We start from the raw sequence: 13,079 nt of genomic DNA, 5'->3' as shown, positions 1-13,079 counted from the left end.
CTAGTTCATACCCATACTCAGGAAAAATTAGAAGGGCCAAAGAGTGCAACAACAATGCCAAGTATTGTGAATCACCCAGGAAAAGCAAGGGGAGTTACTCTGGTGCAGGCAGCTCTGTTCACCAGGGGAATGTCACCATACAGCACACAGGATCCAGTCACCTTAGCATTCCTGGCACTGAAACCATCTTCTTCCCAGTGGAAAAACTGATTACATTTAGGAGATGCTCATATGCTTGAAAGTCATTCCTCCCCACCTCCAATAGATGGATAAATTGTGCTGTGTCAGTTTGTTCCTGTTACAAAATAGTCCCCAATTCCCCTGGAGAGCTCCCAACAGCTCTGTTCCCTCCCTGGCCAGTCCACCCCACTGGCATTGCAAAGGGAGCCTTTATCTGCTCCTCTAGCCCGAGAGCTCCAACTTAAGGGCTTTAATAAAACTACTGCTGCCTGATGAGACCTACTAACTGGGATACTGCAAAGACTAACTTTTCTGGAAACTGTGTTGCACAGCCAAAACCACTCTGGACTGAGGGCTCCGCAGCACAGCTGTGATTGTTAGCAGCGACTAACATTGTTACCTAGAGCTCCTCAAACTTACAGTACTTTACCACCAGCATGGGAAGTCATATATGGTGCTGGCACAGCAGTGTAAGGTCATTTTAAAGTAAACACCAAGTTACAGAGCTCAGTGGAGACCAGATTTAAAAACATTCCAGAAAAGTGTTTAAAAATTAAGGAAAAAAATTTTAAAGCTGACAGACAGATTTTTGGGAAATGAGGAAGAATATGACTGCACATGTAAGGATTTGAGAGTAAGAACATTTTGGAAACAATGTTTTCTTTTCCCAGGATGAGGCAGACTGCTCTTTAACTTCATTTTTGTAATGATGGCTGCTGGATAAGAAACATTTGTTTGTTCCTGATAAACACTGAAAAAAATAAAAAGCAAAGTGGGCATTTTTCACCCTTTGAAGAAACAAATCCAAGACGTTGTCACAAGAAAATTTGAAAGTAAGGAAATATCTCAAAAGCAAACTGGATCCACAAATAAGCTATATGGGTTTGGGCTGAAAATAGAAACTGTTTCCTGAGGCTCTCGAGGTGTGTCAGGCTCCTGGCTGTGCCGGGCAGCAGCTGCAGCCACCATGGAGCACCAGGGCTGGTGATGCTCTGAGCCCACTGCCAGGCAGCTGCCATGGCCCTGCTCCCACCCTTCTGTGACACACTCCCTTCGGGGGAGCAACTGGGTGACTGTGAGGCTTATTAACATTTCCATAAGTATTCTGTAAAGCAGTTTCCCCCCAGCCCCAGGCGAGCAGGCAGTGCACTCGCTGCGTGACAGACGTTCCTCTGGCAGATACAGAGCAGCCCCTTATCCAAACAGCATTAGGGCCTGGTCCAGGATGACCTCAACAGCACACATTTTCCAAAAAGTCGTACAGAAACATTTAATTCAGCTCTCTTAGACATTAAGTCTTGTCTCATAAAGCTACTCTTAAAAAAAAAAAAAAAAATCAAGTAACATTTGGACTTTTAAAAAAAATACGTGAAGTTTCTTCTCAGTCATAATAAAAGAAACATAGCAGAACTCCACTGGCATTAGTATTGGCACTTGGATTTATACCACTGCTCTCAAAATCTGAATTTGGACCAAAATCAAAACCCACATATAGACAGGGGCAAAGTTTATCCCCAAGCGAACAAAATAACATCTCTTGTAGACATTAATGGCTTCTGAAACTCTCTAGCTTGATACGACATTAGTGATTTAAATGCCAAACCACATTCACTCTGTTTATCTTGGGAAGCTCAAAATCCATGTAAGAACACCCTCAGACCATAACAGAGGAATGAAAGGTCAGGCTGTTACTTTCAGAACCAGTGCAGTAAACTTAAACAAGGTATGGGCACTTCCCTGGTCAGTGCCACGCATTGCAGCTGGCTATTTTTCAAATATCATGTAAGCAGCATGAATAACTTCTGATACAGAGAAACAAAAAGCTCAACTTGAAAAAAAAGCAGTAAAAATAAACTCTGAAAGTAATTTAAACCAACCAGAAGTGAGCTATTTCAGTGCAAGATTTCTGCAGATGTGGCTCCTGGGCCATGCCAGGCTGTTTATGGACCTCTAAAGTGCCCAGCTGATGATCTGCTCCTCCCACACTCAGAAGTTCTACATCACTATATAGCACTTAACTTCATCCAAAGCCTCCTTAGATTCTGTCTTTCTGACAAACACATGTAGGTATCTTAATCTATACAGACCTCACTGCCCCAAACAGCTGGACCTTGCTCTGCCCTGCTAGAGCACAGTCCCAGGCTCAGAAAACCTCTCGAGGTTATCCAGTCACAGGGGTGAAAACCCTAAGCTTCAGCTCTGAATGTCTCTTTCCAGTTGAAGATCTGTCCATGACTCATTTCAGCTCACACTTGCAGCTCAGCATCTCTTCAAAGGTGACTTTTCCTTAGGGGAGATGAGCTCCACCACTTCTGCAGCCTGAAACCTGTCAGCATTTTAAATATGAGCAGGATGGGGGAGAATGGCTTCAGGAAAGGAATTATTAAGCACTAACTACAATAAGTGAATATTTTTCACTGTCTTGAAGTGCCAGGGCTTTTCACTACCCTTAATTACAAAAGGCAGTCACCTCATTCATTTAGAGATGAGTCTCAGGCTGGCCATAATGCCCAGACAGGCTGTTCTGTGCCTTGGCAGACCCTGCAGCAAGACTGGTATTTCTGACAGGGCTGTTTCCCAGACCAGACAGCCCCACTTCCCACTGAACACCCCCAAGGAAATGATCTGAACTCTGTGTGTGATGGCCATAGAGGAAAACAAAATCCCAAGTCTTCACAGCAGGTTAAGTCCCGGAAACTCTGGGTCCTGTTCCCAAGCCAGAAAGTGCAGGACTGTGAAGGGCAGGTACAAGGAATCACACATGACCTCAGCAGCTACAAGAAAAAGACTGACTATTGCAGCACCCATCTGTGGGAAAAGGCAACAGCAGATCCTACCTGTGCTTCTGCAACCTTTCAAATTGTTCATCTCCCCCTTCCATAGCAACTCTGTATTTTAGAAGTACAAGATTAAAACATTGCCCTTTGAAAATGTTACCTGTCCCAGCACCAAGCTTCAGGCTCTTTAATGAAAAAACAGCCTCTAAGCACCAGATCAAAGCAAAAGTCAGTCACAAACAAATGCTTCCTAACATTCTTTATAAACCATGGAAAAGTTACATTGCCATCTCAAATGGCAAGATAAAAGTTAATGGATTCAAAAGCCTATCCCTACACACCGAGATAAGGCTGCATGCCTAAATCTGAGTGATTTAACACTCCTATATCAAAGCGAACTGTCCAATCTCGGAAAGTAACATCCCTTCTGCAGCCTTCAGCACCCATGCTCCATCATCAAGAATGTCACAGAGAGGGTTCCACCTGCCCCATCATCCCAACAGGTAGCACTGCTGATGGCAGTGCAGCACAGCCTGAGGGGAACCAGGGCCACAAACCCACAGTTCCCAGGGCAGCCCAGCTCAGCAAGGGTGAACCTGAACCCAGCTCCAGACCTAGCCAGTCCCTATGCCTTGTCCTTGGCTGGAGGATCTCAGGGCTTTGGGTGTCTCAGAAATCACTGATGGGTTTTTTCTTTGTCACTTGCCAGAAAAAGCAAGCACCCAGCACTCCTCACTTAGCAGAACTGCACATCCCTCCAGCACTCCGTTCTAGCAGGAGGCACCAAAGCTGTCTTTACTATCAGGATTTTCTCAAACACACAGTACCAAGCTCAATAGGCCCTTTCAGCCACACTATCAAGAGGCCAACATAAAATTTTCAAAATATCCTTCCTTCTAATTCTAATCCAAACAACAGAGCACAGCTGTGAAAACTGAAGCCCGTACAGATCTGTGCTGTATGGGCTCCTTCTTAAAAGCACTGGGACAGGATTCAAGCTTCTACATTTTCTGATTCAAATTTATAGTCAGGCACAGAAAATTCCCATGGACTAGGGAAAAAAGAAAAATGCTTAGACTGACAATTTTCTGAAAGATGAAAAAAATTCACTGCTGTCTTCTGCTGACACACTGTGCAGAGCTGGGACAGAAGTCCACACTATGCCCTGACAACCAGGCAGCTGAGGGAGCTGCCAACTGGTGTTTGCTTAAGTTCCAAAAGGTACTTTTCTGGTCAAAAACCAAAAAAAATATAATAAATGCCACATGTAAAAGCTAAAATTGGGCTGAAGGTTCGGTTAAATAAATAGCTTCAAATGAGAGGGAAAGGGATTAAAACACTGTTTTTGAAGTCTGATGTATTCTTTTTCTAGCAATTTTGCTGCTTGACTTTTCACTCTCCAGCTCAGAGCCAAAGCCAGGACAACCAGCACACCATAACACAATTCCCAGTGCTCCTCTCCCGAGCAGAAGGCAATACTAGAAAACCAAGGACAAAATTCCTTAACACAACACTAGAAACACAGTTCAGCATACTAATTTGGATGGGACAGTTTTGATGAATAATAACAGAAATTTGGTTTGCCTGTTTTTATTAAGCAGAATGACAGGGAAGGAGGGAAGGGTGATTTCTCTCCCCAAGAAACTACCATTTTCAAGTCAGTGTCACCATGATCAGTTCAGAAAGCTCAGATTAATCCTGACAGAAGGAAAGCTGGTCTCCAGCTAGAGGAAAGCCGCAGAGCAGCTGAGACTCACTCTGGAGAGCCTCTCCCTGTAGCCATTCAGAGAAGGAATGTTGCATCCAACCCTCCCTCCCGTCCCTCAACACCCAGACTCAGGGAGGGAAAGGACAGCTAGAAACTTGCAGGTTCAGATGATGTATTTGATGTTGCCACCATCACGATGCCGTGGCCCCTCACAGACCCCAAACTCCTCTTATCCTGCCTTCCAGGCAGCAGAATTACTCAGGAAGCTCCATAGCAGAGAGAATTGTTCTTTTTAAATGAGACCATACAAACCCTCTGGATCCTCTGTAACAGTCCAATGGATGGGTTTCCTGCCCTGCTCTTGAGGCTCCAGGTTGGTACTGACCCCAGTGAAGCTTGGATCAGATCCCACTGCAAGAGCTTCAAAGCAGTTACTTCACCAGTGGGACCAGACAGAACATCAGTTCTCCTCTCCAGACACTCAGTGAGTGGGTAAGATTTCACAAGAGCACAGTCCACCAGGTAAAACACTCTCTGGAAAAGCCTAGCCTTGAACAAAGCTCAATACAGGCAGCTGAAGACTTGTAAACTTACTCCGGGGTCATTCTGAAAGCTTCACGTGAGATGCATGGAACAACCATCCCTCAAACCCAGAGGGAGCTTGGCATGGGAAAAAAGAGGTGGCCACAAATCTGGGCTTCAGGACACTTAATTACATTTCTATCTGCTCTCAGTGTTCTTGGCAGCTCCCATCAAATATATCTGGAGAAAGTGTTTTCACGTGAGGAGACATTTGAAAATTGTCAGGCACAGCACAGACCCAAGGCCACAAAGGGTGATGGTGCAAGGACTCCAACTGCCCCGCTGCTGTCCCAAACCCAGCAGCACTGTGCTCGCAGCCTAGCTCCGTCAGCAAAACTCACCAGCAGCAACTCAAGTTAGAAATGCTCCTGCTCACATTGCCTGGAAGCAAAACCAGCCATTAATCTGTGAAAGGGACATTTATTTAAATGGTCCCAATGAAAACACTTACTGAAGTTTTTCAAAGACCAACACTCCTGAAGTCGCCACCAAACTGCCAAGGTGTCAGTGCTATGAGACCAACTTGGTCATTCTGAGGCTATGTGTAATTTTGTAGCAGCAACACTATTAAAAGAATATTAAATACTGGCAATACACAAATTTTCATTTTTCCTTCGGATTCTATGCAAATATTTATATTTGCCACTCCATATTTTCAGAATGTCAGCAGGAAAAACAAATAATGAAATGTTCTATTAGGTCTTCTCAGGACACTTGTACAATCATCCACATTTAATATCTTTGGTCAAAGAGTTCTGATACACTTATTCATAAACAGCTGAGAAGACTTAACACTGTTACCTGTAACTTTTCCAGCTATTATATGAAGTGCAAATAAGTTCAATTCCTATAAATGAAAGCACTATGGAAAAAAAAAAATATTGTAAGTACTAAACATTGCTTAAAGGGACTTTTCAGCTACACATTTACCTGTCTCTGGGTAACCAGACTCTCCTCTTGTCTGCACAGAGCCACATCAAATACACAGTAGTGCTGTAAGGGTGAGGACACCTAGCCCAAAACCTCAGCACCAACCCCAAGGGATGTCTGCAGAGAACACAGCCATGCCTGGAAGAAAACATCTGTGACACCACTGCTAACTGTCCTGTCCTGCTAGATGACACCAGGGACACACAAAATCTGAAACAGGCACTTAAAATTCTGAACTAGACTGAATGCTTTAGCTTGCCTTTCTTCAAGGAAATCACTGCTTAAATTTTTTGTCTTGGTCATCAAACAGGCTGGCAGTTTCATAAACAGAAACTAGTAGTACACTATAAATGAACCTTGAAGATTATTTCCCAGGGGGTTTTCCACAAGGCACTCACTGATCTTGATTTTCTTTTGGTCATAGAATGCTTCCCAAAATTAACATTTTTCCAGAGACATTCATTTTCTACAAAGAATAAATAATGCAGAAAAAAAGGAACTGCCTGAGCTAAGTGGTGCCAGATGAGCCTCCTGGAATCACAGGGCTTTGTTTTAAAGATTCCTGACTGCTGTAAAGTCATAGCAACAAACGAGTGCAAAAACTCTGATGCCTTGAAAGATATCCCGAAGCCATATAGTGCCAAAACACCGGGCTGCAAGACTTCAGACATTTGCAGCCACATGACTCAGGCTTAAATTTCAAATACTTACCATTTTTTCCTTCTGACATAATATTTAATGAAACCAGAGTTCAGTAGTAGTATCAGTCCTGCTATACATGTCTTGCAGCAGTTTCTGCCTAGACAGCTGTTTGTGTGCTTACAACTAGCCTGTATTTGGTTTAGAAAGGCTTTCCGTATGCTTTAAAAATTGGAAAACTATTGTTTCAACTGACTGGATGCTGTATTTTTAACACACATATGCATGTGAACACTGAAAAGGATTAGCTCATTTTGAAAGCACCAATAGCACCTAAAACCACATTACAGCTGAACACATGCAAACATGTCACTAAACCACACTGGCTGTGATCACCTACAAGTCATCGCACATGTGTAGGTCTACCCAGAGCTCACTTCTCTTTAGTGAAAGATCTTTTCAATGCTCCTTGTACAGGAAAGGCAATTGATGTGTATACTAGAGGTAGTAGATGCATGTAATATACATGAAATTAGCAACAGTCTACAACCACAAAATTTAAAATTAGATTGAAGATGCAAGGCTACAGGTACATTAATAAATTCCTGTAAAAAAAGCAGTATGTTTATGAGGCCTTGGAAAACAGTGCTTACAGCCCAAAGGTGAGCAGCAACATCCCAATACTGCTGCTGTCACTTTTTCCACTTCCATTAATAGCTACACTGTTGTTTTACTGCTGTATTGAAGCAACCCTACACAATCTTATTTCTCAAGGACTTCAGAGGACCTGCACAAGTTACATGATGGCAGAATTAAACCCTGGGGTTCAGGAAATCCAACTTGTCCCAGTAAAGGACTTGAAGCTTCCTGCCTTTCATCACATCTTGCCCTCCCGCAGCTCTCCTGCACAGTATTTCACAGCACATTAAGAGAGATGTGGAACTTTATGAAAGAAATAAATTCTAACAATACACTACAGCCATCCATTATTAAATCCGTGCCCAAAAATGGCCCCAAACTGGGGGTTTCAATCAGGATACTGAACTTCCAGATGAGCAGACAGAGAATCACTGAAGTCCTACTGTGAACACTTGGCTACCTGCATGCCTGTATGAAGCCAAGCAGTGTCCAGCCCAAAGCTCCATGACACAGCACCCCTGTCTGTTCCCCTCTTCCTCTCCCCACTCATCTGAGCCCACCTCCTGTACCACCCACAGAAGCAGAGTGAGACCTTCTCCAAAAAGAGGGCTCTTGAGCATGGCTCAGTTCAGGGACACCCAGCAACACAGCATGGGGCTGGGCAGCACCAGCACTGCTGCACCGCTGCTCCGGGGGAAAAGCTGTTGGAACATGGTGATCCCTGTTACCCACATGTGTCAAGAGAAGCAGGGAAACTTATAAGCAGGGCTTATAAACAGCACAACCTCAGAAACTATGCACACTGGGATTTATTATCTAGCAACAACGCCTGGCATCAAGCTTCCAGTAAAAATTAGGTTACAAAGCAAATAGCAGCCACCTCTCAGGCTATGAGAACACCTTGCTTGTTTTCAAACACCGCTTCAGAGTCCTCACAGAAGCATCACTGAGACCACCAGCTCCAAAATCCCAGCTGTGCTGCCAAGGGCTGCTGAATCAGGCACAGAGGGTAAATGTGGAAATAGTTTTAAAGAAAGATTTCATAATATTTTTGGCATTATTTCAACAAGTGCCACTGCCACAAACATCAAGCCACAAATCAGTACCCACTGCTTATAACCATTTATATGATCTACTGCAAACACGGCAAGGAAAAATCAGATCAGACAGCTACAGTGAGCTCCAGACTGGAGTCTCCACATTCCCAGCAGGGGGAACGACCTTTAAATACCTGAAGCAACCTTGGTTGCTGCTCCAGAGAAGGCTGTGAGGTACACACATGTTCCATATTCTCACCTGCACTTTACCGAACACAAGTCAGGAATGCCACCACAAAAATTAGAAGCGAAATACAGTCCCAGATCATCTCTCTTAAATTAAGTGTGAATAATGCTAATCCTGTATTACCTGCAAAATCATGATCTTCTTACCACATCAGAGACTTGCTGATCCCTGTGGTTCATTCCTGCAACATCCCAGATGTATGATTTCACATCTAACTACCTGTCCCACTAACTTTGAAGAAAACAGACGTAACCTCAATGTTGCTATAGATGAAAGAATCATAAAAAGTGAAAGGAAAGAAAAAGCAAAAGAAAAAGCAGGCTTTGCTGTATTATATTTTCAAGAAGAAACCTCAATATCTACAATTTCCTAGATTATTCTTCTAATCTGTTTAATTCAATTCTACATATCTTCCAGAAACAGAAAGGCTTCTTAATTAAACAGCAGTATAACAGGAAAAGCTTCCATCAGAGGGAAGCAGAGAACAGGCTGACTAAAACAAAATAAAATAAAACAAAAAACAAACATAAATAAAAAAAATACGCAATCACAGCTTATTCCAGCAAAGCCAGAAACCAAGGCTCTGGGAAGGGGGGCACATTTCAGCAGATGAAGCTTTCATTAGCAAATGGACACAACAGCAGTGGGGACAAGTCCAGTTCATGCCCCAGCTCACTTTGTTCTGTAACCAGCTGCTGATGACACTTCATTCCTATTGCGTATGCGTGAGCTATGCTGCTGACCTCACTACTGGAATTGTACCCATCCAGTCAATGCCAAAAACTTCAGCACAAACTATGAAACTTGACAGGACTGAGAACATTTGGAACAGAAGGAGATTTTGCATGAACGGCAGCAGACCAGGAATGTGCAGTCTTTTCATCCTTTGAGTGGGATGGGACTGGGAAAGGAGGCCCGTGAGCAGCTGAGGACAGTGGTATAGTTTGTCACAACATGACAGGAGCCTTCACACTGCAATAGCCACTGCCATTTCAGTTAAACACACACAGCTTGCCTTAGCTCCAAGGGCAGGACTGACCCGTACCAACAGGCATCCACTTCCAAAGGCAGTTCATACTTTCCCTTACTGAACCAGGCCAAAAGAAATATTCAGAGAGAAGAAAATATTTTCTTTGCCGTTTTACTTAGTACAGAGCTACACCACGGACTAACAACAGACCTGCACTTCCCCACAGCTGGGTATTGACACAACATACATCTGGATCAAAACTAAGTCACATACCATGCGCACATTAGAACATCAAGAAAGCTGGGCCAGCTCTACACTTCCTGCCCCCATACATCAGCCTGATGTAAAAGACAGGGCTGGATCTGCCATTATACATCCCCTAAATATCCTACAGTAGTGACTTGCCATAACTGCAATCCCAGAATACATTAATAGAGACCATAAGACATCATCTACTCTACCCAGCGACCACATACCACCCTGCTACAACCAAAATCCCACACCCAGATCCTCACAACAATTGCTTGTCAGCCAGAGAGAGCATGTGATACCAGGGACATGGAGAGGGCCCCCCTTCAACACCCCCATAGCACCAACATTTGTTTCACAGCAGTTACATGTCAGGAGGGAGGGAGCCTGGGACAAAGACAGCAACATGGGACACCTGAAACTAAATTAAGGTTGAGGGGGAGGAAGGAGGGGGAAAAAGATGCATTTATAGCATGCACAAGCTCTCCTCGGGGGACCAGGCAGTACTGCCAGCAGTTCTGGCCAGGCTGATGATTCACAACATGTAAAGGGGAGATCAGACTACTTGAAAGAACCAGGCTTCAAGAGTTTTTTGGAGAAAAAAAAAATTCAGAGGGGTTTGGGTTATTAGATAGTTTATTGCCCATGCAACTCTAGCTCATATATATATGGGTTACGATTAAGCTTTCAGGTACAGGATCTCATCCTAGTTACCCCAGCATCCTTCCCCTCACTGCATTCATTTTGTCCACAATTCACTACATTGTTATTTAGCCCCTTGTGTAAACACAGAATTATTATGGGCTTTCTGTGACTTTTCCAAGGCTTTCCTCCCCATTTCAGAAGCTGACACAAGTCCAAAGCATCCTTTAATTCTGCAATTTTGAGTCTCCCTGATTTCTTTTTTTTTTAAGAGCACCTACAGTTACTCATGTAACTTCCCCAGAAACTCCTGTTGATGAAAGGTGCATTTAGTGGCACTCAGTATTTTGATCAGCTCAGGATGCCTGGAGACTCCAGCCAGAGGCAACCAAAGTAGATTTGCACAAAGTTAGTGGCCACTGCTGAGAACTTTGGTGCTTGTAGCTCCCTTTCAAGAACAGGGAGGAGCACAGGCTCCCCTTGCTACAGGTCTGGGTGCTGCTGCAACATGTAAGTGAGAAGCCCAGATATCAACAATTCCCCTCCTTACAGCCCCGGTTCCCCACAGCACATAGCCATTCCCAGCTGCTCCTTAAGGCCAGACCCCTAACAGTGCACAGGATACAGCTAAACAAGGTTACACTCACAAGCTTATTCTGTGAAACACACGCATTTGGTTCTTGCGTGCTCTTGTAGGCAGTGTCAGATATTTGTCATAATAGCACCTTGTTATTTTAACACCTCCCTAATTCCACAAAGGGGACACAAAGCCATTCTGTACAATCCAGATCAGCACAACACTACTAACCGAGGCTTTCCCTTTCTCCTTCCCTTCCATCACCTTCTCCTTTGTCACCAGCCACTGGGTGCAGCCTCACCTGAGGTCTGTCCCCTGTATCAGCATTTCCCCAGGGAACACCCCTGCCTCCACCTCACCCAAGACCATTAACTCTTTCACTCAGGGCATCCTGCCCTTGTGCCTAGCAAAGAGGTTTCTGACTAACACAGGAAAGAAATAACTAATAAGACACTCACATAGTTTTACCCTGGAATCCATCAACTGTGTATGTGGTACCTCATTCCTATCCACTAAAAAGCAAGCTTTTCATTGTAGAGAAAAGTATGGCTTTTTCAGACCAGGAATTATTCCCATTACAGGCTAGTGAAGATTAAAGCTCACGGATCTCTCAGCTTGGCTCTACTATCAACTCAAATCATACTGCTGAATTTTTTGCTTGATAATATCAAAGTAAATTCTCATTTGGAATTGCAAAAGTAATAATAACCTTTTCTCGTCATCTGCTGTGCCCATTGATTCTTATCTAAGATATCCAGTTCTCTCTCACTTGACACTTGCCCTGGAAAACGACACGAAACCGACGCAGTGGAACTACAAAGTGAGTTTTATTTCATCTCGCTCTCTGCCTGTCTCCGATTTCCCCGGACTATGCAACACGCACACAAGCCACACGAACAACGGCAGAGCCGGCACCGTGCACCCGACCGCCACCGGAGGGTGCGGCAAGGGGGTACCCCGGTGACCCTGACACATCCCCTCCTCTGGGCGCGGGGGTGGCAAAGGAATCCCACGGGACTCCGCATCCCCCACATCCCCTCCGAGAGACCCTCCCGCTGCCGCGGGTCAGGCAGGGCCGGGCCGGGGGTGCCCCTCACCCGAGGAGGCGGCGGAGAAGCCCCTGAGCGGCGCGTCCCCCGCCGAGCCGCGCCGCCGCCCGCGGCCGGCACTCAACTCCGCCGGGAGCGCCGGAGCCGCCGGGCAGCGACACCCGGGATGCCGCCGGGGCAGCGGCCCCCGCACACCCACCCTCCGCGCCGGCGGGGGGAGAAGTTGCCACGAACTCCCGGTACGGGAGTGATGCTCCGCCGGTCCCGCCGCCACCCCAGAGCCGCGCGGCCCCGCCGCCCCCTGAGGCTCGGAGCCCGGCCGGCCCCCCTACCTGCAGCCGCTCCGTGGCCGGCTGCCACATGGTGCCGCGGCGGCGGGAGGCGCTGCCGAGCGGGGCCGCGCGCGGCTCTCTGCGGGCGCGCGCCCCGCCCCGCCCCGCCCCGTCCCGCCCACGCGTGGGGGCCACGCGCGGACCCGCCCGGCAGCGCCGGTCCTCGGCACGGCACCCCCGGGCTCGGCAACCGTCCCCCGGGCACGGCATCCATCCCCCGGGCACGGCATCCATCACCCGGGCACGGCATCCATCCCCCGGGCTCGGCATCCATCACCCGGGCACGGCATCCATCCCCCGGGCATGGCATCCATCCCACCTGGGCACGGCATTCATTCCCTGGGCACGGCATCCGTCCCACCTGGGCACGGCATCTCCCGGACACGGCATCCCCGGGCACAGCACCGATGCCACCTGGGCATGGCATCCACTCCCCCGGGCACGGCAAACATCCCACCTGGACGCCTGTGGTGACCGGGACAGCGCCTCCCCGCAGCTGCTGCCACAGCCCGGCGTGTCCC

The 13,079-nt window shown here is 46.4% G+C and overlaps 1 protein-coding gene across 3 annotated transcripts in view; it reads right to left on the bottom strand.

Moving 5' to 3' along the window:
- PID1 (phosphotyrosine interaction domain containing 1) overlaps positions 1–13,079 on the bottom strand; it is an 85,103-nt gene extending 72,024 nt beyond the window's left edge. The window contains exon 1 of one of the 3 annotated variants that reach the window (XM_053986846.1): positions 13,016–13,079. Coding sequence is in view for 1 of the 3 variants with exons in the window: in XM_053986845.1 (XP_053842820.1) it covers positions 12,559–12,588 (30 nt within the window). In the remaining 2 variants the exon portion in view is untranslated. Of the gene's footprint in view, positions 1–12,274; positions 12,308–12,558; positions 12,623–13,015 lie in introns of those variants that run through there. The other 2 variants (XM_053986845.1, XM_053986847.1) reach the window with 2 other exon arrangements.

The sequence above is a fragment of the Vidua macroura genome, chromosome 10 (assembly GCF_024509145.1).
Source record: "Vidua macroura isolate BioBank_ID:100142 chromosome 10, ASM2450914v1, whole genome shotgun sequence".
Classification (NCBI taxonomy): domain Eukaryota; kingdom Metazoa; phylum Chordata; class Aves; order Passeriformes; family Viduidae; genus Vidua; species Vidua macroura.
The sequence above is the reverse complement of the archived record's forward strand: the minus strand, read 5'-3'. Positions and strand labels throughout refer to the sequence as shown.